General features: G+C 47.1%; 1 protein-coding gene across 23 annotated transcripts in view; it reads right to left on the bottom strand.

Annotated features, from left to right (window-relative positions):
• Window positions 1–25217, bottom strand: part of Nat10 (N-acetyltransferase 10) — a 65377-nt gene that overhangs the window by 30173 nt on the left and 9987 nt on the right. For all 23 annotated transcript variants that reach the window (XM_087205571.1, XM_087205574.1, XM_087205579.1 and 20 more), the window contains exons 5-23: window positions 24092–24214; window positions 21821–21882; window positions 20362–20476; window positions 20156–20263; window positions 16968–17101; window positions 15777–15870; window positions 15542–15640; window positions 12811–12947; window positions 9290–9414; window positions 8706–8856; window positions 8150–8246; window positions 7176–7292; window positions 6344–6445; window positions 6176–6250; window positions 5407–5523; window positions 4393–4526; window positions 4187–4235; window positions 775–871; window positions 590–700 (exon numbers count right to left, since the gene is read on the bottom strand). In XM_087205571.1, coding sequence (XP_087061697.1) covers window positions 590–700; window positions 775–871; window positions 4187–4235; window positions 4393–4526; window positions 5407–5523; window positions 6176–6250; window positions 6344–6445; window positions 7176–7292; window positions 8150–8246; window positions 8706–8856; window positions 9290–9414; window positions 12811–12947; window positions 15542–15640; window positions 15777–15870; window positions 16968–17101; window positions 20156–20263; window positions 20362–20476; window positions 21821–21882; window positions 24092–24214 — 2047 coding nt within the window. The remainder of the gene's footprint in view (window positions 1–589; window positions 701–774; window positions 872–4186; window positions 4236–4392; window positions 4527–5406; window positions 5524–6175; window positions 6251–6343; window positions 6446–7175; window positions 7293–8149; window positions 8247–8705; window positions 8857–9289; window positions 9415–12810; window positions 12948–15541; window positions 15641–15776; window positions 15871–16967; window positions 17102–20155; window positions 20264–20361; window positions 20477–21820; window positions 21883–24091; window positions 24215–25217) is intronic.

Below are 25217 nucleotides of genomic sequence, written 5' to 3'. Positions count from 1 at the left end.
CAGAGGGTCGAGGCACCAGCCTTCCCACACTCTGTCACTGCTCCTCAGGACCCACTTCACAGTGTGCCTGCCTGCCCAGTTTCCTATCACAGTGTAACTGGCAAAAAAAATATGTGTATATACGTATATAAAAACACGTATACAGATATATACGACTGTCATGAGGAAAACACAGCTGTTATTAATGATCTCTTATGTATTTTTTTAATTTTCAAATTTTAATTACCCAAACAGAACCAACTTATATGCACATACTTTTTACAAGCTGACCACAGGAGGCTGGCACCAGATTCTTAGTAAAATTTCACCAGTAAGGAAACTGAGCCCCAGACTGAGCCAGTTCCCCTAGATCTGGGGATCTGACTTGGGCTCCACACCTAGCTGCTGTACAGTCTCCGACATCAAGTCCCACCCCAGAGCCCTGCCCCGATGCAGAAGGCGGCACGGGTGACAGTGCTCACAGGACACAGCTGGGAAGCAGGGGCCTTGGGAAGACTGGGGATTAGAACCCAGGACTCAGTTCCCAGGCAAGCGCTCTTCCTAGGACAAATGCCACTTCAGCCCGACACCTTTGCCCAGCCCTACTCACTCGGCTCAGCTGGCCTTCCCACACTCCTGTTCTGAATGATGTTTAGAGCCACGGGAGGAGAGAAGGTGCTGAACTGGTAGGAGAGCAAGGCCAGGAACCTCCTCCGGAAATCTGCGGGATACAGCAGGCAGAGTTAGCAAGCTGTCACACTGCCGTCCCTCTCCTCTCCACCTGCACACTCTCACCTTTCCAAAATGCCTCGAGCCAGGCTCCCCGCTCAGCCTCGTCCTCGTCAGCCAGCGTCTTCAGCATGATACACGAGTGTTCTCCAGTCAGGTCATTCTGGGGGAACACACATTCCCACTTGCCACCAAGAATCCCTCTTCTGAATGAGCCAGCATCCAGATAAAGGGGGTCTCGGTGCTCCTGCGCCCTTCCCTTATCCTGTCCCTGCAGGCCTTCACCTTCCCATTCCCACATCACCCGCCACAGTCCACACTTAGGGGCTTTCAAGCTCACTGTGCACACAACTTCCTAAAAGCTGCTGTGGAAATGAGCACAGCTGGCTGCTCTGCAGTTCTGACCTCTGTCCTGGACCCACAGAAGAAAGCCATGTGCTCCTCTCAGGCAGGCTCTGCAGTCAGGTCAGAGCACACTCCACATAATCCAGCCAGCATGTTTTTGGCACCTTACAGCAAAAAACCCAGGGTCAAACAGCCAGTGTGCAAAGTACAGGCTGCATAAAGCACTAAAACAGCGACTATGAGACCATAGGTTTTTAAATTTTTTACTACGTAACAACAAAGCTCCACAGCATAAAAAATATCTACCAGCCCAAAGAGCATTCAGGGAGCTAAATGCTGGCACTAAGTGTGGTGGACTGACTAATGGTCAACATGTAATGCCCAGCTGAACTGAATCAATGTGGTCTGGGCGTGGAGGATCCACCTGAGGATTGTTACCAATAGCCATAAAAAGAGAGCTGGGAAAAAAAAAAGACAACTGGAGGGGAATATCTTGGCCTGTGGATTTTCTAGAAAAAGTTTGCTGCGGATGGTTTTCCTGGTTCAAACTTGGTTGTTCTCGTTGGAGGAGGAGGTCGGGGCATCGCTGTCACTGGGAATGGCTGCTGTTTTTGTCAAGGGAGCTCTGATCTTCACCATGAGCATCACTTCCTGGCTCCAATGTGGATCCCTCAGCTTGGTGACAGAAATCCTTCATCTTACCGGCATAGGTTTTCTGGCTTCCACCACTGTCCTTTGGGCCTTCCAGGTGCAGATCCTCAATAAGGACAAGCATGAGACATTGCTGTGTGCTCTAGGCCACTGGCTGGACTTGTGGAGGACACTGCCTTGGCCTTTAGACTTGTGTGGGACATTGCTAGGATCCAGGCCTTCAGGTGGATTCCTTGGGCCCCTAGTGTAGGGTTAATTTCTTGGACTTCTTTGACTTTGAGTAATTATCAAAAATAATCCTATAAATTATGTGTCCTGTATTTAATGTATTCCCTTGCCAAAACCCTGACTACAACACTAACAGGTGTGCTACACACAGCACAAGGCCACATTACACACCACCGTCTACATGGAGGGCAGGCACCAGTCTGTGCTCCTTATCCCTGGCCCTGATGGGGGCCCCACCCATCTCTGTACCGCACTTTGCAGCACACAAGCGGCCAAAACCACATTCTTCCCCAGTCCCTCTTTATTTTGTTCATTCATTTCTGAAACAAGATCTCACTATGTAGTTCAGGCTAGGCTTGAATTCTTTGTAGCCCAGGCTGGCCTCAAATTCAAGGTGATCCTCCTGCCTCAGCCTCCCGAGCGCTAGGGTAACAGGCATGCAGCACCATGCCTGGCTCCCCAGTCCCTCTTTAAACTCTCCAGCAGACACCACATGACCTTGGATGCTGGCTTTGCACCCTCCAAAACAGGTTTCCCTCTAGCTGATGCCCTCCCCTCTCCAGGGGAGAGGATCAGAGAAGCCATCAGAGAGAATCATCCTCCACACTGCTGACTGGCACCTGTAACCCATGCTCTTGGCCTTCCATCTGGTTGAAAGGGATGAGGCGGCCACCCCTCCTCTGAGTCCCAGCTCCACCTGACCCCTCCTAAAGTATCTCCACCTGACCAACTCTCTATACACCTCTGCCCAGCTGCTTTGGTCCTCTGCTTCCTTTCACTCGGGGTAAAAGTGTCTGCTCATGTTGTTTCCTCATCTCTCACTACCTCCAATCAGGTGGAAAGCTTCACCCCATTCACATTCCCAGGGTTTGAAAATCCAATGGTCAACTCTGCTATCCTCTTAATACTCTGAACAGCAACTGACTCACCCCACCCTTTTTTTTGGTTTTTCCAGTGCAGGGTGTGGAACCCAGGGCTTCGTGCATGGTAGGCAAGCGCCCTGCCCTCAGCCTCATTCCTCTCCTGGCAACACTTTCTCATCTTGATTTCTGTCACCGCACTCCTAACTTCCTCCCACACAGCAAGACTGCTCCTCCTCGGCCTCCCAAGCTGTATCTTCCTCCTCATTCCTGCACACGTGAGAGCCCAGACTCACCCTCTTCTACTTGTAACAGCTTCAACTATTTATCTACTCACTAAACAAAAGCATATAAACCTGAACGCATACTATATATTTTAGTAGATGCTATACTCCATGCTAGGAATATAACAGTGAACAAAACAGACCAAACAATCCTCATCCTTGTGGAACACATTCTAGTACGAGTACGCTAATGAACCTCTCAAAACCCATCTGCAGCCCCAACTGCTTCCTTCCACTGTGGACCCCTGCAGCCAACTGGTTCAGTCCAGGCTATAGTTTGAAGGTAGCCCCCATGGACCTTTGCCCCTCACTGTGCCCTAACTGATCTGGTTTCTTCACAGTACCTACTACTCTCTGACGATAGCTAATGTGTTCAGATTTTTGCTGTTTTTCCTCATTAGGAAACAGGTTTCACAAGATATATCACATACAAGTACAAATTCTCTATGATGAATCTTATGTATATCTAAAATGTATCACTGGGTGTGGTGGCACATGCCTGTAATCCCAGCACTTGGAAGGCTGAGGCAGGAAGACTGCCTCGAGTTCGAGGCCAGCCCAGGCTATATAGTGAGTTCAAGGCCAGCCTGGACTACAAGACCTTGTCTAAAAAAACGAAAAACAGAAAAGAGGCTTCACTGCTTCCCTTATTCACTGCCTGAGTCTCTGCAGGTGGTAAGTAACTCTAAGTGAATACTCACTGTCTGTCTCACCTCCCCTCAGCAATCTGCTGTGGCACCGTCACACCCACACAGTTATGTTCCTTCTTCAGATACTAATTTGTAGTCTGAGTCTGCTCAACTCCTCTCATCCTAAAACCAGTTTTCCTTATTTTTACAAATTCAGACAGGATTCGGCAATCTGCCGAACACATCCATTCATGCTCCTGCCACTTCACACTGACAAGCCAAGCTGGCCCCTGCAGCAGGTGAATCAACACGTGCTCTCCAGCCCTCTCTAGAAAGATCACTCCTTCTGTGTGCATCAGAGGGGCCCTCTGCAGAAGCTCAGGGACCCTTGCCAGGGAACAGCAGCAGGGAGACACCAGGGCTCTGTGCGAGGACAGGCCTGCCACCACCCTAAGCCCAACTCTGCCTGATGCCTACTCACAGGAGTCTGTCTCAAATAGACAGGAACAAATCCAGCCCGTTTCCAGAACCTGCAAACAGACAAGGACAGTGAGTTGCCCGGGGTCCCTTCTGTGGAGCAGCTGATACTGGGGGATAAAGGCCAGGAGGACCAGGGGCAGAGCTGGCAGACGGCTGCACAGACACTGGCTACAGAGAGTGCCGAGGGGGAACAGAGCAGGCACTTACTTGAGGAGCCTAGGGGTCAAGCCGTAAGACACACCCAGGTAATCCAGGTGCTCAGCAGGCCTCTCGTTCAATTTGAGGAGCAGGGGAGGTAGGTCCTTCCTGGGAGTGATGACTTCTTCCATCAAGCTGACAGCCTGGGGAGAGGCAGAGAGAGGACACCAGGCACTCAGTAGAAAAGAGTGGTTAGGGACAGTGACAAACACCCCTGCCAGGCCACACATTGGACTGGGAGAGCTTTCTTGGTTTGTACCTGTGGTTTTCAAACAGAAGCCTGATTAACTCAAGGTGTTCCAAACATCTACACATGTGGAGTCATACTGCTCTGACTTGGATGCAGAATGGCACCACAAAGGGCCGGGGATTTAGCTCCGTGGTTCTGCTGCCTGCCTTGCAAGCACAAGGTCCTGAGTTCGATACCCGGTACAAAAAAAGAAAGAAAGAAAGAAAGAAAGAAAGAAAGAAAGAAAGAAAGAAAGAAAGAAGGCACCACACAGCTTAGCAATGCCTAACATTCATGAAAGGACAGAGGTAGGGTTTGGAAGATCCAGCTCTGTGACCTTGCAAGGGACAAGCTTCTGCGGCTGACATTTTTAAAAGATCCTTCCTTAGCTCCCACTTGGAAATACCATAAAGATCAATGCATATGTGAAAAGGTGGCATGGCCACATGCACCAATCACCCTTAGCAAGGAAAGACAGACCTTCCTGGAGTGTGGGCTTAGTGCTAACAAGGGCAACAAAGACAAGCGGCTCTCGAACTTGACCATGCATCAGGCCCCTGGGCGGCTTCCTGAGTTTCTGACTCAGCAGGGGCAGGGCTCACAAGTTTGCATTTCTAACATGTTTCCCAGTAATGCTGAAGGTACCGGCCTGAGGACCCCAGTTGCAATGCCAGGCTGGACAAAGCAGCTGCCTTCACAAAACGCAGGAGCTTGGGTTCTCAGTGCTGTTCCTCAGGACCCACAGAACGATCCTCCCAAGACTCAGGACAGGTGTTTGGCCAGTACATGCTTACCTCGCTGCTTATGGTGTGTATTTCTTGTGATGCCTCAATGACCTTTTCTTCCAGACATGGAAACCTGCCTTCATAGTACATCTGTAGCAGCTGCACAGCTCTGCTACCATAGCCCATCTGCAAGCAACAGAGGGAAACAGGCAGGAATGAGAAATGTTCGCAGCCTTTCTCCACCACTTCTACTCCCTGTGTTGTCCCTAGAACCCTCCTTCCTCCTGATTAAACTGCAGTGGGCAGAGGGCAGCAATGAAACCCTTCAATGCCGTCCAAGCTGAGACCCTAGAGACTGAGCACAGTGTAACCCTAGTTCTTACCCTGGTCCAGCCCATTTGTCCCTTCAGGCTAAGGATGGGTGTCTGTTTTCTAGTTCACAGACCAGCAAACCCAAAAGACAGTTTCTGTACCACTGCCAAAATGGGAAGTTTCTACAGCTAATTTCTCAGTGGGGCTTTCCAAGTGACAGAAGGTAATTACAGAAAGCCAATCTGGTTGGACAAGTCTCCTGTTCTCACAAAGGAAGAGGGAGCATACACCATTATCCCATCCACCTGCCTACCCCACACCCTGGCTAAATTCTCCAGAGCAGAGAAGTGCCTGGAACTTTACTTGCTTCATGACCAGCTTCTTTTTTTTTTGGTACTAGAGATCGAACTTGGGACCTTACGCTTTCGAGGCAGGCACCGGAACCACTGAGCTAAATCCCCAGCCCTATGACCAGCCCTGCCCTAAAGAGCTGCCAGGAACACAGAGTGGCATAGGATGACATTACCCCTTGGTAATCTGGGTGAACAGCAATGCGAACAACCCTTCCACCAGAAAGGCCACCGAAGTCTGGATCTTGGAACTGAGAAGGAGACATGAACCAGTGATTAGCAACACAAACAGCCTCGGAACCACCAGCTCTGCCCACTCAGATGTGGCAGGGAGGGCCCTTCACCTGTTCTGACACCGTCCATGGAATCAGGTCCCCCGAAGCCTTCTTGCCACGAGACAGGCTGTTCAAGATGGACTGGCGAGAAATCTCTCCCTCAAGGCACACCTGAGGGGAAAGAGGCAGCTCCAGTTTCTAAGCATCCACATTTTGCTAGTTCTCTGAAAAGGCCAGGTGTTGCCACCTCCTGGATCAGCCCTGAAACTGACTAGCCCAATTTTCACAGAACCTTTACTATGCTCTGCATTACTAAGAAGGCAGAATACAGACATACTTCTGACCCAAAAAGTAAAATCTGCCAAGAAGAGGGTCTCCATGCATTTGTGTTGTCATGCCTCACTGAAGACATGGGATGCTCACCCAGTTGTGCAGGACAGTGCAAATTCAAACTGACTCAAGTATCTAACAGGAGAACGGTGAAACAAACAATGGCACATGTGTATAATGAAACAACAGATTATGAATATCTGACATACTGCTTAAAAGAAAAATAATTATCAATTATGAAATACTAGTCTCACTTATGAAAAGGAAAAACAAGGCAGAAATATGCACACATGCATGCCAGGCATTAAAAATCTTTCCCCAATCTCTAGGTTTAATATTACAAATACATATTGCTTTTGTAATAAAAAGGGGAAAACGAATTCCAGCTTTTACCACCCATCAACAGCAGGGCTCTGCATTTCTGAGGGTGGGGCTTCCTCTCATTTACCCCTACCACTGCCTCGACATCACAGCCTCTTGGGTCCGGACCAGGACTCAACTGCTTCTCCTCCCATGACAGTGGTCAAAAGCCACCCCTAATCAATGCCACAAGGATGCCTCTGCTCTGTACCTGGACAACTGCAAGGACTTCAGGCAGGGCATTCTGGGTGGGGGGCACGGGAGGCAGAAGGCAGAAGAGGTGGTGAGCAGGCGCATCCGAAAGCATCTGGAGATCGTTGGGGGAGTTCTGCGGGGTGCAAATCATGGTCAGTAGGAAACTCTCCTGCTCCTGTCCTTCACTTAGGAGACTTAATGCAGAATTGTCCCCAAAGCCAAGTGAAGCACTAAAACCCAGCAAAGTACCTTTGCAGCACAGTGGCAAGCCTGAGACTCTTTACAGTGGGTTAACTGGGACTGAGCCCCCACTGCCTACTGTTCCTCCAGCCCAAATGCTGTGGTGTAGAGGAAGTGGATTTAGCACCATTTATTTCCCAACTGGGATGGGGACTTCTCTAGGTAAGAGGCTAGAGGCTGCTATTTCAGGAAAAGCTCCCAGCGCATCTAACAACTCTTCAACCTTCCAATACAGACTATTTATCAAAATGCTTCCTAGACACTCAAAGCATTCTTCCCAAACTGCCCCATAGTTTCTAAGAGTTTCAAAGATTCTAAACCCTCTGATTTGCTGCTCCTTATAAACAGCTCAGCAGTACAAAGCTGCTGTTTGGTTTTGGGCCAAACAGCGCCACTGGGTAACAAGTATGATGATCTCTGAGCCTATCAGTTTGGTAGGCACACAAGAAACACAGCACCCTTTAAGGATGTGCAAAGCTTTCCACCCTCTCCAGCCCCCCCTCCTAGAGCTACATGCCAGTATTCTTAACGAAAAGCCAGAAGCTTGAAAGTAGCCACACAAACTATGCCGGGAAATACAACCCCTCACCAAGATCTCTGGACCTCGCCACATCAGGCCGTTTAAGGGCCAGTGGAATAGTCACATGAGCCACTGGGTAACAACAGGTATGAAAAGATAAGTAAAAGAGGACGCCAAGGGTGCTTCCGCTACTTCCTGCTGGAGGTCACCCAGAAGTCAGTTGCAGGTACCTTATAGTGAGAAGCCACATAGAGGGCCATGAGCCGCTGCAAGAAAACTTCAGAGGCCTTGTGGTAGCAAAAGAGGGTATCCCGGTTAACATAGTAGCTGATCTGGAGTTAAGGAACCAAACCAAAGCAAATAGAACTCAAAACACAACACACTGCAAATCATACAGATTCCCCTCATCTAGGGACAAAGAGCCCAGTGTCCTGAGTAGAAACGCTGCAGAAGGAAAGAGAAAGGAAATCAAGACTGTCACAGAGAGGGCTCTGCATGCTCGCTGTGGTACACGTGCCACAGGTTCGTCATCGCGGTTCTATGCATTTATTTTTGAGACAGGGTCTATGTTTCCCAAGCTGGCCCTAAACTCCTGGGGCTCCAGCAGTCTTCCTGCTTCAGCTTCCTCAGTCAGCACAGGGACTACAGGCACATGCCACCACATTCCCCAAGAATACTCAACATACCTTTCCCTAGAGAAAGGTCCTATGAAACAAAGGGCTGAGACCCCTTTAATTTGTGTACTACCCCATCCCTTTCACAGGGCCAGGGAGACCTAGAGGATACAGCTCACAAGCTTCCGGCAAGGGGCAGCCAGAGACAATCCGAGTAATGTTGAGGCAATCCAGGCACAGCAAGTCGCTCAGCCACTTCTCCACGGCATCCCCAGGGGCGTATCTGATTGATTCCTGGAGAGAAACCTCGTGCAACGTTCGTGCTGTTCCCCACATGAAACGATTATTAAATATCACTCAACTGAGCAAGAAAGAAGGTTCCACTTATCTTTTTCACATGGTGCCCAGACACATGATGCTCTAGAATTTAAACTGGATGGTTTTAAACTGTTCTTGGTGGATATTCAACTTGCCATGATACCAGCCCCACAGTGATGTCACTAGGTAAATGCAACCATGCCCTGAGACAGGGACAAACAAGGGCCAAGCCACCAGAAAGCACAAGTCAAGATCCCATCTGTCACTGGAGTGTTCTTCCTCAGAGAAAACTACTTCATCACCTGGGGACTTGGCCTTTCTGTCTGACAGCAGGAAGGTTTAGAACTACCCTTGAATTCACAGGGGTAGGAAGGGTCCAATACGAATCTGAGAGGACCTGCTGTGACCTCTAGGGCCTCATCAGGGGTCCATGGGTACCTGATGCCAGTCTGGCAGTCATCGTGGTCTTGTTCTCAGCAGTGGTGCTGACCTGGCTCTGGGCACTCTGCTGACGAAGTTGTTGAATTAGCTTCAGGGACAGTGAACGGCCAGTGCCCTCATAGCTAGGAGAAAGACAAAAACAGTCAGGCAGGAGTTCCCCAAACCACTCTCCAGGAGGGGGCAACCTGCTCATCTCGGAGGTTCTAGCATAGCACACACATGTCCAGAAGAAAAGGGCAGTCTGGTGGTCCAGCTAGGAGCCACTCATGCCTGGGCTCAGATCCTGGCATGCACTTAGCACCTCTGGGCCCAAAACTCGATCATGAAGCGTCATTCTCCAAAGAGGATTATTTACACATCTCACAGGACTGCAGTGTGAACCAAAAAATAAGAGCTGAAAAGAAGTCTAAGAAGACTATTTGCTGTGCTAAACAGCCAATTAGCAGAAGCTGCTATCAGAATCACACCTGCTTGGCAAGCATGAGGTCCTGATTTCAATCGGTACTAAAACAACAAACAAACAGAATTATGTATGCAGAAAGGAACTGAGAGCATTTCCCATCAGGGAAATCAAGATAAAACAAATGCACCACCACAGCACAAGGTCCTGAGTTTGATCCTTGGTACCAAAAACAAAACAACAACAAAAACAGAAACAAAGTACCACCAAGTGATTCTGCATGACTACTTTCACTTAAAAGGTAATGGGAAAACAGCTAATTAAAAGCTGGACACGCAAATTTGTGAAGCATTCCATATTTTTAACGTATCGTATACCTAAAACGTACCAATAAAAGAATTTAAGCAAAAAAAAAAAAACTTGGACAGGGGCTGGGGATTTAGCCTGGCAAACGCGAGGTCTTGAGTTCAATCCCCGGTACCAAAAAAAAGAGAAAAAAAAACTTGGAAAAAAACTAAATCATTTATACTCTGGTCACTGAACCAGCTCTTCCCACTTTTAAGGATTTCCTCCTTGTCTTTCGTCACAAGCCTATGTGACCACTGGCCACACACTGTTCAGCAGATTTTCCATTTTAATACTTAGTATTACATCATTTCATAGTAGTCATTAGTATATTTAAAGGCTGTATAAAGTGAAATTATTATTATTATTTTTTTTTTTGGTACCGGGGATCAAACTTGGGACCTTGCTCTTGGCAAGGCAGGGGTTGGAACCACTGAGCTAAATCCCTGGCCCCTAAAAGGCTGTATAAATACTTGCACTTACTCAAATACTACTTCAACAAATGATCAAAGCTAGAATTCTGACTGTTTCATTCCCCTTCCCCACCCCACAAAAAGTTCTTCCAAAATCCATTTTCTGTTTTTAGAAGGCAGAGGGAAGGACCATGATGAGTATTTATAAGCAACAAAACTTAATCTTTAATATTTCAAAGGATTGTTATGGCCCTTGTCTGCATGTCCCCCTAAAGCCTCATGCAGTCATAGGTGGGGCCCTTTCGGAGGTGGCTGGACTCGAGTGTGTGATGCTGGGATTAAGGATGGGTGATTACTGAATTAGTCCACTGACTGGTTTGGCCCCACCCTAGGCCAGGTAGTCTTGATAGAACATAAAAGGGGCAGAAAAAAGCTGCTATGGTAACTTGTAGCCTTTTGCTTGCCATGAACTGTTCTTCTCTGCAATGCCCCTCTCCCCTGCCAACTATGTTGCAGCCAGCCAACTATGAACTGAAACCTCTATAAACTGAGCTAAATAAACCTTTCCTCCTCTAACTTTGGGTGTCAGGTATTTTGTTTCAATAAGGAGAAAAGTAAGTAAGACAAAGATATTAACAAGAAAGTGAGGAAAGGGGAGGAAATTTTTGAAAATTACATATAAGGAAGGGACTTGTATCTAGAAAAAATAAAACTTACAACTCAGTAATGACAAGGCAAATAACCCTATTAGAAAAACAAGCAGAGAGTGCTTAACTTCTTTAGATATCTGAGAAAAGCAAAGGAAAATCATGGGATAGCACTTCACACCTACTGGAAAAGGCTATCATCAACAAGACATAACATGGGTTGGCAAGGGTGTGGGGAAGTCAGAATTCTCGCAAGTAGCCCACCTTATATGCAGGGAACACATCCCAAGATGTGCCACCAATGCCTGAAACCATGGCTAGTACTGATTCCTGTAGATGTAACATGTTTTTCCTGTGCACACATACCTATGATAAAGTTTAACTTATAAATTAGGCACAGTAAGAGAAGAGCAACAAAATTAAAACAGTATGCTCTAAGAGCAGTTACTTGAAACTGATGAATTATTTCTGCAATCTTCCATTTAATATATTTGGGCTCCAGTTGACCATAGGTAACTGAAACGGGAAAGGAACACCTTGAACAAGGGGAACTACTGCAAACTCTTTGTTCATGGGAACACAAAACAATATAGTTCCTTTGGAAAACAGTCTAACAGTCCCTCCTATGGTTAGACACAGTCACCACTTGACTCAGTGATTCCACCCCTCAGTATATACCCAAAAGAACTGAAAATAAGTCCACGCATAAGCCTGTATAAAAAGGTCCCCAACAGCATTATTCATAATAGCAAGAAGGTAGAAATAACCCAAATGCCCACCAAAAGATGAATGAATAACATGGTATGTCCATACAACAGAGTATAGCCCAGGCATACAAAGGAAAGAAATACATGGCATGTGGGTGGGCCTTGGACACTGTAGTAAGTGAAGGAAGCCAACCGCAAAAGACCACATATTGCATGATGCTATTTATATGAAATGTCCAAAACAGGCAAATCTAGAAAGACAGAAGGCTGGTGGCTTTCTAGGGCTGGGGAATATGGACAGATTGGAAGATGATGTACAAGGCTTCTTTTAGGGGTGATAAGTATGTTCTAGAACTGACCGTGGGAGGCACGGTTGCACAACTCTGCATATACTAAAAATCACTGAACTACATCCCCAGCCCACGCTTCTGATTTTTCTAATTTTCTCATAGCAAATCTGAGCTAAATATTTCAAATTTTTTTCTTGTGCCATTATAAATCTTTCTTTTGCTAACTAGTAACTTTAACACTGTATTCTCACATAATTCTAATGTATAAGACATCAGCATTTCTATCCATGTACTTTTTAAAACTTGATTCTATCTACAGATAGGAGACAAGCATCACATGGGTTCTGCTGGGGGGGTCAGGTGTTGCTTGTTTTGTTTTTTAGAAATGGTAGCAGTTTTTTGGGGGGGTTTTGTTGGGGTTTTTTGGCATGCTGATCAAACCCAGGGCCTTGCACACTAGGAAAGCACTATACTCTTGAGCTACACTCTCAGCTCTGAGTTCCCAAATTCTTCAGTCTTATGCTGCCCATTTAATTTCAGACCAGAATGGAGTGGCAGCTAGTAAGAGGGCAGCTCCTGTCTGAGAAGCCCTCACAAGGAATGAAGCAGCCTTGAAGACTCAGTTTTAGAGGCCACAGACACATTCAAAACATGCCACCGATCTGCAAGAATCTACAACAGGAGTAATGACTCCTACCCGACCCAAGGTGCCTTACCCATTGATGGTGGATGCCATGAAAACCAGGTAGGGCCCGAGGAGGCTCTTCACCAGGGGGAGAGGGATAGCGGCAGCTTCATCAATTACAACAAGCTCGGCCTGGCCCAGCTTCACGGCATCAGCAGGATGTATATACTGCAGGGAAGAACATTTAGATGAAGAGCATGGCCACCTAAAGCCACAGCTGTGAGTATGGCTGACTCCTAGGCACTTTGTCCTCCATCTCTCCATTCCCTTTCCTCCTCTCTCACACCCTCCATTCTGCTTTTGTTTGGCAGGGCAAGAATGGAATGGCCTTGGAGTCAGGTACCACACATCAGTGACACAATCAGTTCCATCACTGTGTGTGACCCTGCACGGGTCTTAACCTCACAGGGCCCCAGACTCCTCTTCTGTAAGATATAAAAGCACCCCACCCAGTCCTTGGCTTGTAATGCTGATAGGTGGTGATGGCTGCCTTTTCTTCCCCTCTTCCAGGGCATTTCATGTTTGTACTCAACCTCAGATCAGGGAAACCAGCGCAGGTGTACCTCCATGATGGTCTCCCATCATGCTAGGTGCTGTGCTCCCTGGCCTGAAATGACTCATCACCCCTGCACTGAGAGGGGGGACAGGGACACGATGACACACATGGGACACCCAGGTATTTTTCTCTTAATGCACACATACTCATTCATCTTTATGTACATAAGCAACCCCTTCGGTTTCTTCACGTTTCCTGCCATTTTTAAAGTGATTCTAAAAAGGCCAGGAAGAAGTGTTTGAAAAGAGAAACACGAATAACCAATTAATATAATCAAAGCTAATTCAACCATGAATAATCAGTGAAACGCTAAAGACAACAAGGAGATCCCATTTCAAACACAGACAGACAAAAACTGCTGTAAAACACCCAGCATTAGAAAGATTCAGAGAAACAAAAACTCAAAAGGCCTGCTGGTATGAAGAGAAACGGACATACTTTAAAGGAGAATTTGACAATCCAAGAAAGCTGGAAATTTATGCATACTCTAAAAACCCAACAATTCCCCTTCTAGAAACAAAAATTCTTGTATATGCATGAGTTGCTTAAAATGAAATCATCCAGATATATATGCTACAATCTGGACAAATTTTGAAAACAGATTTTTTAAAAAAGGACTAGTCTGTCACTATTTTTTTTTTAGTCTGTCACTATTTATGGACAAGAGCAATAAATAACTGAAAGGAAACATCCATTTCAGAATCAGTTACCTCTAGGGAGTGACAGAAGGGAATGGGAGGGCTACAAGAAAGACCTCGATTGTATCTGTGATGTTTTTGTTCTCTCAAACAAAACCATAAATGACTTCTAAATATGAAACACAGCAAACAAAAATATGTCCACATCTCTCAAATCTGAGTACAGGCATTTGAGTGTTATGTTGACCTCTGAACCTTCCTATGAGGTGAGTGTGTCATCACAAATCATTGCTGGCTTTGAAGCCGATGGGTCAGGGAGGCAGCTGCTCTACTCCCTGCGGGCAGCAGAACACAGGTCCTCAACAGGGCCCTATTCTTCATCAGGGGACAAACTAAACAACCATCTCTTAACAGCAGAGAAAGCAGCCCCAGCTTTAACATAAGTCCTTCTCCTCCCCCTCATCCCATCCTCCAGCAAGAGGGAAAAGGCCTCAGAGGAACATAAATGGAGTCTCAGAAAACCAAGTCACCTCCTCTGTGCTTTTAGTCTGGAGATAACAGGACTGGTAACATGAGAGGATACTTGATTACAAATTCAAAAAAGAGCAAGGCCGGAGGAGCCAGGGTATTTCAGGGAAATGTTTTCCTTCTTTGTGTGTTTTTCTGGAGTTTTAACAGGTCTCTATGTCTCATATCCTGCAGCCCAGCCCCCAATTCCACTTCAACCAACATCAGTCTTTCCTCCTTTCAGTGGAGGAAATCAGGCAAGAGTGCAAAGACAAGTGAAGAATGAAAGATTCTAGAAAGCAACCCAGTAAGAAAAATTAAGATCCTTAGGGTAAAAGGCATAACCACTTAATGCTGCTTATCATTTGGATTCTTTGATAAAGGGTATACCTCTTGAGGGCCACATCCATATGCTCTGACAGGCAGAGTTCAGAGACATACTGCCAAGTACACCTGGCTCACTTCCCACCCCAATCCAACTCCAAAAACAATCAATGAACCCACCCCAGTAAGAGCCTGTTAGTCTCAGTCCCTTCTGTAAGCCTGTCACACATCTCTAAGATGCCTCTTAGAGATTTAACAAAACTGCAGCCTTTGGACAAGTGCAGAACATTCAAGCTTACAGAGTGCTAGAGATTTATGGAGCTTCCGGGAAAAGTGCTATTTCAAAAAGAAAATAGGCCACTGGATAAACCACAAAGATTCAGAGTACATTGTACAAGTTCTTTCTTTTAAATGCCAAGGTTATTGTGCAGCAAAATCTGCAGTAACTAAGGAAAATTAGTGCTGATGTCAAAGCAATGACTCATTTTGTTCACTGGCATACTCCCAATCCCAGTTATCCCATGCTTAGGGGACAAAACTATAACTTTACAATCAGACTACATACATTTGTTTTGTTTCAATGTTTTTCTTGAGAAAAAGCTGAAATTCTGGAACAGAATTCTTACACAACACCACCATGGTCTAAAGGACTTGGAATTGGACAGTACATATTACACCTATGAGGAAACATCCCGGAGCCAGAGACGAAGCAGGACATAGAACCACCGAAGCCTCACCTGAATGGTCTGCCTGTGCTCTCGGAAGATATTCACTCTGATCACTGCTTTATTAAACTCGGGGTTTAGGGACTGAATAATCTCATAATCCAGGTGTTCCTGGTAAGGAAAATGGCAAACCAATGACAAGCTTTAGAAACTCAGGATTAATAAAATAATTAAGCATTCCAAAGACCACTTAGATTTAAATCCAGTGCAAAAAAAATCAAAAGACATTCTAATTCTAATACTCTACCTGATACTGCAGAGCATCAAATCCTTTAAATACAAATTCAAACAGAGTGTGGAGGTTATCAGGGCTTGGGGAGGTAACAAAAATATTGGAGTACCTATAGGACAAGAGAAAAGGAGGACTGTTAAGAAATTAAGAAATCCAGGACATTTTAAAAAACCTAATAAAGTATATTTTTCCTCCCAAAGGAAGGATAACAATAACCAAGTGCAGTAAGCCAGCTCCAGTGTTTGACTACCAGTACCTGCTACAGCTAAGTGCTGGGAGGCGCTGTGGGGACAACTCTGTCAATGGGCAGAACCAGTACACTGTCCCCAGTGCAGCGCCCTGACAAGAGGAACGGCTTCCCACTTGTCATGAAGGTACTGAGGTTTTCAAACTGTTTAGCCTCAGCGCTCAACTGGTGGTCAGCCCAAGGCTACAGGGATCTCCAGGACCCTTGGTGCAAAGGATACTCAATGCTGAGTGGTACAGCTGGCGCAGCAGGAAGGACAGAGGGCTGGGGGTCATGAGCTGAGTTCAAGGCCCGGCTCTGCCAACAGTGATTTGCTGGGGGATTTCCAGTAAGTCACTGGAAGTCCCACCTACTAAAAGCCCACAGAGCTGAAAGGAGAACTAGGGAAGATAGTGTGTACAGGACAACACAGCAAATTCTAGGTCTGCTGTATACGTGTAAAGCTGGAGAGCATACTCTCCAAGAAGTTGCCTAAATCTTTCACCCTGGGCAAAAAACCCCAAAATAATGGCATACTCAAAGGCAGCTCCTTGGAAACAAACAAGACCTCTTATTGGTCAAGATCACTAAGATATGCAGTCAGCAAAACTGGCCATACACATCCTTCTCATGAGTTTGAAATATAAAGGCCTTGGTGTGTGCAAGTGCACCATACCTATGGGTGGGTCTGGGGGAAACAGTGCTGCTCTTCCCTGGCAGGCACCAAGACTTAGAAAAATGTCAGTGAATCAGCTCATAACAAGGAACCTGAGAACAGTTCTGCTAGTCTCCTGACCTCGAATCTTATATACTCTCCCCTCAGAGCCCAAAGTTCTTAAAAGCCAGGCATGGAGATGCACGCCTGTAATCCCAGTACTCAGGAGGCTGAGAAAGGAGGATTACTGAGTTTGAGACCAGCTTGTGCTAGGTAGCGAGACCCTATGTCAAAGAAACAAAGATGGGAAATCAGAACCCCCTACCCAAATGCCACTGCACCGGCGAGAGCCAAACCCAGAGCTGCAGATTTTCCCCGTCCTCGGGCAGCAGTAAGCGCAACAGTACTCCTCAGGGTCTTCTCCGAGATCCCCTCAATGAATTTCAAGACAGCTTTGGCCTGTGCAAAGAGAAACGTACCTGGTGAGGCCCAGTTTGGTGATGTATTGCCTTCCCTGTGGAGAGGTCAGGCTGGTGCCAAGACTGAACAAACAGCAGTTCTCACGGGCCAGAAAGCACTGCTCACGCCTGGGCTTCCTGCTCCCTTGGTCATCACTCTTCCCAGCCTCACGGCCTTAAATACCAAAAGCTCCCAAATTTACTTCTTCACTCCAGACCTCTTCCACACACACCGGACTTCAGCACACATATCTGATCCTGTATGCCCCCGCTTGCACAACACCCAACACAAACTTAAACCTAACGCCTCATGTTCCAAGCCTCCCCACCTATTATCTTCCCCATCTCAGTTAAGGTCCCACTGTCCAGACCAAAAGTGTCCTCCTCAGTTTTCTCCTCCATCCCTGATTCATCACAGATCCTATGAGTGATACCTGCAAAACAGAGTCCTCACCATCTTCCTCTACCTCTGCTCACAGCCACCATCCCGTCCTGCCTCCTGACGGCAGCTGCTTAACTAGCCTCCCTGCTTCCAAGCGAATCCTCACAGCCTGTGTCCACCTCGGCTGAGGGTCCTTTCACAGATAAGCCTGGGGATGCCTTAGGTACTGTGCTAAGATACTACACATCCAATCCGTGTCTCTCATGCAGTGACACAGCCCTTCCAGTGGTCAGCCTGGACCTCCACTATCTCCACCTCCTCCCCACTCCAGGAGCCTCAGCCCAGTGGCCTCACTGCTGCTCCTGGAGCACCTGAGAGCTGCACTCCACCTCAGGCCTCCACACTTGCTGATCCTGCTGCCAAAGCGCTTGCCCTCAGAGGGCCTCGACTCCTTCAAGGCTTTACTCAAACAACACCTTCTAAGGAGGGGCCCCAACCCCTGCTCAACTCCAGCACCTCATCCCAGCACACTCTATCCCTCTGGGCCATTTTCCTTTTGCCCCGGTGTACACATCAGCATCTTATCTACTACGCCATGATCTGCTACTTTCCTTCACATGTGTCTGTCCCACCCCACTAGAAAGCAAGCTCCGGGAAGAAGGTGCCCCTTATTTATCATCACCCCAGCACCCCAAGGAGTGCCTGGCACCAGGAGGGGAAGCAAGAAAGCAGCAGCTGACTCAGAGGGACACTGTGGAACCCAACACAGAAGAAAGCCAGATGGCCCAGACTGGGCTGTCTGGTCCTAAGAAGTCACCTCACCCACCAAGACAGTGGGTGACACTAAGAGGACGCTGAAGAGATGCAGGCCCAGGCAGACAGAAAAGGGGGAGCGGGTTTCAGGAAACCAGTCTCTTCTAATGGAAACAAAAAGAGGACCAAGGTGCTTTTCATCTCAGCCTGGCTTTCGTTAAATGTTCTGTTTTAGATGAGGAAAGTTATAAGTGCTGATAAAACATAACTAAAAAATTCCACTGAAATAACAGAAGGGGACCAAATCTGGGCTAAAAATGCATTCTGAAATAATTTTATAAAATAAAAATAAGAGTCAAAAACCCAATCAATAAGTGGGCAAAGAGCATGAGCCGACTGGTTCACCAAAAGAAATCTAAAACAAAGAAAACCAGTAACAGATGAAGAAGGTACCTGCTTCTCTCATAATTAGGGTAACACAAAACAATGATCTGATGTTCCCATAACAGATCGGTAAAGACTAAAAGTACAATTATTCCCAGTATTGACCAGGCTGGAGGGAGAAAGGCATTTTCATACACCATCAAATGGTGCAGCACCCGTTTAACACGTTCCCACCAGCTGGTACTGAGATGGGACAGGCATGCGCGTACAGCCATTATGAACATGTTCATGCAGTCTCGGGCCCAGCAAGTCCCCTCCTAGAAACTTATCCAAGATGTAAAGTCCACAGGTGTATCTGAGAATGTCCTAATGGTAGGTAGGTATAATAGTAAAACTGTAAAACTGCTGGAATCAGCTTAAATGTCTAACAGGGTCACTTACACCCTGTATAGTGTGACCCCTTCACACTGAAATGTATATACATCTATTCATATTCACAGGAAAAGATACAGGATACATAACAAACTGTTAATAGTAGCTCTGCAGAGCGGGACCGCCAAGTAGAAAACCCATTTTCTAATTTCTTAATGTGTACTCTTTCATATTTAGTAACTGTCATTGTTTTTTGTTCAATTTGCACAGCTACTTTTTGTTGTTTTTTTGGTACCAGGGATCGAACTTGGGACCTTGAGCTTGCGAGGCAGGCGGCAGAACCACTGAGCTAAATCCCCAGCCCAGCACAGCTATTTTTAAAAAACAACACTATTATGTATACTGCATCATCCCTCCCTCTCACTGGTGATACAGAGGGTACCAGAAGTGGTTCAAAGCTGCCTATGCCAGCAGCTCTATAGCTGGTGATTACATTTCCAGAGTGCAAAGGGAAGCAGCCTGGTGGGACTCCACTGTGTGGAAAGTGTCACCGTGGCTGTTTTCCAGCAGGAGGGCAAAGCCCCATGCTGAGGTCTGTGGCATTCATGTGGCTCAGGCTTCACCAGAATCCTGAACACCCCGGCAGCACCAGGTCCACACCCACCACAGTCCAGGAACCACTACAGAGGCCAGGTTTACCACCACTGGTGCCTTGGCAAGCACAGAAATGCAGCTTAGCACCTTCCGCCCAGCCTGCCATTCACATCCAAAGCCCAGATGGGCCCTCAGCAGGCTCCCACTGAAAGGGGGTTGCAAGCTCTCCTCTCAGCTTAAATAAGCCAGCCGTAAGCAAACATGTGCATGTGGTCATAATGTCACAAAGTGAGAAAGTGGTGGATCACCCTTGCATGGAAAACCCAGGAAGGCACTTCCTCTCTAAATATAATCCACCCATCTCCCCGAACTCGCTCCCTGAACTGGCTCCCCTTGCCACCCGGAACACACACACACACACACACACACGCACACGCACACGCACGCACACACGACACTTCTGGCCTTAATGTCCCCTGGTTTTGATGCCGTTGCTTTCTGCGTGCTGTCTCATCTCTGTGTTGTCCCTGACCCTTACCCAGGTTGGCAACAAGCTGCACCCACACTCACCTGGTCTAGGGTCTTGCAGCAATCCACCAACACACCCACAGGCTGGGTGTCCTGCAGGCTCTCTTTCAAGTTCTGCAGCTCCAGAGCAGAAGGGCTGAGATTCTCATCCTACCACAGGGAAGAGGTTTGCCGTGGTCACAGGAGGTCCCCAGAGAAGTCCCAGCCTGCCCCCAGATCCCTGGCCTTGGTCTTGGCCCCACACTCACTGGAGCCTGTGGCGGGAGGGTCTCGAGGCTGGCCATGTGGGAGGAGATGGGCAGGATATTGAGCTGGTCGTCGATGACGAGACACTTCTTACAAGATGCCAGAGAGAGGATAAACCTGAGGGGCACAAACTTGGAAGTGAGTTGGCACAGAGGGCAGGCAGTGTCTAGAGGGTCTTTTCATTCAGCCCCACATATTTCTAAGAAAGCTGGAACAAGCCAGAACCAGCTGGAGGGCAGTGAGATGACTCAGCCTCCTCTCCGAGCCACTTGAACATACTTTACACAGCCATCAGGAAAACCCAAGAACCCGCCTAAGAGCCCTGTTGTGCACCACTGCTACTGCTCTTAGCTAGAAGGCCCTTTCCATATCCTCCAGGGCTCTTTAGTATTAAGAGGCTCGACTGCAAAACCAAGCCACATATGATTACCAGTCACATAGGGAGCCAAGCACAGACATTAATGAGTTTACCTCTGTCACAAAAAGGAAAAAACAAGAGGAACAAGGGAAGAAAAGTTCCCCAAGGGAATACAGCCAAAGTTCTTGCATACAGGTAAACATGAATTGGCTGTGCAATTCAAACATCCCCCATGCTACATAGGGAAAGGCCTTGCCTGCTACTTTCACAGGCTTTGGTTCTAGTCAGCACACAGCTGCTGCTCCTGCCCTCCCCACTCCACTGAGTCAAAAGTGTTGTTAAAATCAGAAAGGCCACTGAATTCTCCAAGGCTGGATTTCTAAACCTCAGCACCACTGAAATTTTGGGCCAGATAATTCTCTTTAGCAGCATCCCTGTCTTCCACGCACCCAATGCCAGTAGCTCCCTCCCCAACTACCTCTAAAATCACACACCAAAAAATCTCCCAATGTCACCAAATATCCCAAGAGCAAAAGCACCTGATTCATCCTGAGAACCCCTGATGTAGGCCCAAATTCTCATAGGTGTTTCACAAGCTGCTAACTGGTGGTCCCTAAAAAAGGGCTCTGCAGTAAAATAAACTTAGGGATAGATATCAGCTGCTGAAAACTTTTCAGCAACAACAGGCTACTGTACTTTTCACAAAGGAAAAAGTGTTGACATTTCCCAGACATATCTGGCCTAAAAGCCCTCTTGTCATAAGGCCTCTCTAGTAATATTCTGTGAAATACCTTTGAGGAAACAGTAATCCCAAGAATCCAGCCCTTGATGAATAAAATATAAGCCATCCAAGGACAGGGACTTGGCTGAGGCCCCTGGGGCAGTAGCACAACAATCCACTTGTCCTGGCCCCAACTTCGGGCCCTCTCAATGTGTCCAGTGAGTCTCACAGCTGCAGCTGTCATCAAGAGCCTCACCCTTTCGGGGGCCTATTCTACCTCCCCTGCTACAAAGGCAAATGTTTCATCTGGGTCCGAGATAAAAATATCCCATTATGGCTCCCCAACAACAGCAAGGGATTGAGAAATAGCCTATAGATGTACCTCTCATTAAATCTTCCCACCACGTCCTGATGGGCCTCGGTCCTGTATCTGGAATGCACGTCCTAAGAAAACAAGACAGTATCCATTAATAAGGACATCCAAACAGTGCTGAGGCCCAAGATCCAAACACAGAACTCTGTCGAAGGAGCCAACAGCAGTCCTGCAGGAAACAAAATCCATTCCTACCTGCAGTGCTGAACTGGCCATATGCTCTTTTCTGAAACTAGGATCAGACAGCAGATGTAGTATTTCTTACCCCAATAAACTTCCCCTTACTGCATCTTTGACATTTTCCACATTTTATCCAGCATCTTAACTCAGTGGACTATATGTGCTAACTAGTGTGCCACACATAATGGCTGTTATCCTTTGGATCAAGAATGCCCAGCATGGGGGCCGGGGATGGAATGCCCACCATGGGCTGGAGATGCAGCTCAGTGGCGCCGCACCTGCCTCATAAGCACAAGGTCCTGAGTTCAATCCCCAGTACCTGAATGTGCCATCAGGTAATGGGGCCTGGTTAGAAGAGGTAGATCTCAGGATAGGCCCTGAAAAGGTCTATCTCCTTCCCTAGCCCCTCCCTTCACTGCTTCCTGGCCACCACGACTTGGGCAGCTTTGCTCTGCCAGACCCTTCCACCATGCCTTCCTGCCTTGGAGTCGGCTAAACATGGACTAAAAACATGAGCCCAAATAAACTCCTCCTTCTCTTTTTTTTTCTGGTACCAGGGATCGAACTCAGGACCTTGCGCTTGCGAGGAAGGCAACAGAACCACTGAGCTAAATCCCCGGCCCTAATTCCTCCTTCTCTTTTAAGTTATGGATGTCAGGTACTGTGTCCCAGGGATGAGAAAGGAAGACACTGGATATCCACTGGTGAACAAAGCACAACTTCTGATCTCATGGAGCTTATATACAGTCTCATGGTTAGAAAAAGACAAATGAGTAAATAAATGCAAATTTTGGCAAATGCTACAAAGGAAACATACAGCGCAGTGATAGCAAATAAGGTCTCCCAGAAACAGATCAGAATGATAAGCAAGCAGCCATGTAAGAGAGGGAGGAAGAACACACACTGATGTGGGCACAAAGTCATTCACTTATTTGCAATATTATCAATAAGTGTTTACGAAATGCCAGCCACTTTTTCTCGGATTTAGGAATACACCTTCAAGAAAAATAAAGTCCCTGTTCCTATGAAGTTTTGAGACAATTCAAGAAGAGACAGATGTATAACTTTTAGTCACTGTCAAATACTTTGAAGAAAAATAAAGAAGGTGAAGGAGCGACAGGTGGAGCCACCTGCTGTACATAAAGTGTAAAGAAGACCACATTGATGAAGGGATGGCGGGGCAGAGACTTGAAAGCAAGTCATGTTGATATGCAAAAGAAGACATTCCAGAGGGAATAGCAAGTGTGAAGGCCCCAGGAAGAGAGTGGGCCAGGCACATTTGAAGAGGCCAGGTGGACTGAAGTGGTAAATGATGGCAGGAGTGGTGGTTACAGGAAGCACCCCAAGGTTTGAGGAAGGTCCGTCTGACCAGAGACACACAGCTTAATATACCCCGTGGCCAACCCTAATACCACTGCTAAATCGCTGGGCCGCAGATAAGACTTACAGGCTGCTTCTCCGAACAGAGTCAGGAGCCCAGCTCTGCATCAGGTGAGACTCACCTCCACTCCTAAGCATGGCTTCGGCCAAAGTGGCTTTGGTTTGAGGAGGAAACTACCTCTCCATAAACTACCATAGCCAAAACTCTTGCCAAATTGGGAGAGAAGTGGCAAATATCCCTTCACTGTTCACCAGGATGAGGGCAGGTGAACAAGTCTGCACATGGTCCTTCTTCAGCAAAACACAAATTGAGGCCCTGCCCCTTGCAACCATTCCAAAAAATTCAATTACACAAAAGCTGCATCACAGCTGAATGTCACCACTGTCAGATTTACAAATGCTTGAAAACACAAGTGAAATTCAGATTGCTAGGCACACTCAGAGCCTGATTTATCTACAGTAACCTTTCATCAGCTGCAAAGAGCTCCCAGGCCAGAGGCTGTACTGACCACTACTGGAGCTACCTACGCAACAGGAAACCTTCCAAGAGAGTGTACTTTAGCAAAAACAGACTGATCTGAACCCCACAAAAGTTAAAAGAGGGCCAGGGATTTAGCTCAGTGGTTTCGCCGCGGGCTGCGCAAGCGCAAGGACCCGAGTTCGATCCCCGGTCCCCCCCGCCCCCCCCCAAAAAAAAAGTTAAAAGAAAAAAAAACTTACCATGCTCATCGTGTACAACTGCTTGAGTGAGTTCATGGTCCGTAGAAGGATAACCACCAGCCCACCACCTTCTACTGTTTCCACAGTCCTGGCCAGCAAGTTAGGAGTTAAGGCTTCAAAATCCTGTAAGAAGAAGACCTTAGAAAGGGCTCATCATGCCATAACGCAAATAGCACTGCCAGGGACTCTTAACCAAATGCCAGCTGAGATGGTAAAGAAAAGGCCTCACATGAGTACGGTGGTGTATAGTGCACACCTGTAATCCCAGCCCAAAAGGGAGGCTGATGTAGAAGGATCACAAATTTGAGGCCAGTCTAGGCTACAGAGTGAGACTCTCTCAAAACCAAAAATAAAAAGGGAGAAAGAGGGACAGGGATTTGGCTCAGTGGCACCGCACCTGCCTCGCAGGCACAAGGCACTGAGTTCGATCCCCGATACTGGGAAAAAAAAAAGGTGGTAGGGGGAGAGCAAGAGAAGGCCTTAGGCCTTAAAGCACAAACCCAAAACCACACCCCTGACCGGACTTACCAGGAAATGCAAGCGTGCGCAGACAGACACGCACAATCTTCTCTCTCTGCCCCTTTCTTAGGGGTGCCACAGAAGAAAGCCCAGCCCTTAACGTGTAGGTAGACCTGGCTTTATATGTTAAAAATGTTTCTGATACTCCCCAATAAAATCCTATTTGGATTTTATTATTAAATCACACTTGGATTTCAGAAGCAACTCCTTTTCTTAGGTGGAACCTGAGAAGACCCAACTGCGCCACAAGGGGGAGCACTGCTATAAGGAGCCACGGTTCCTAGCAGCTGGTGACAGCTATGGACAGAACACACTCCGCCAAAGAGTGACCAAGCCAAGGGTCCCCCCCAAAGATGGAGAATAAGCAAAATATTCTCTTCTCTGGTCTCCAAGATGGGATGCAAGTCAGCTGAGTATGAGAGAACCCACTGGAATGCAGAAAGAAAAAGTGAGAGCTTCTATCTTGACTTCCTCTATTTCTTCATTTGTATTTTGTGAGATGTTTTATAAGTTACATAATCATGGTCATAGTATGTTAATATAATAAATATATTTAGAAATGTGTAAATCTGTGCATAAACTGTTGGCTTTTTTTTCTTTTGGGGGT

The sequence above is a fragment of the Heterocephalus glaber genome, unplaced genomic scaffold (assembly GCF_053883595.1).
Source record: "Heterocephalus glaber isolate CG9 unplaced genomic scaffold, H.glaber_assembly_v1.0 deba00000594, whole genome shotgun sequence".
Lineage (NCBI taxonomy): Eukaryota > Metazoa > Chordata > Mammalia > Rodentia > Bathyergidae > Heterocephalus > Heterocephalus glaber.
The sequence above is the reverse complement of the archived record's forward strand: the minus strand, read 5'-3'. Positions and strand labels throughout refer to the sequence as shown.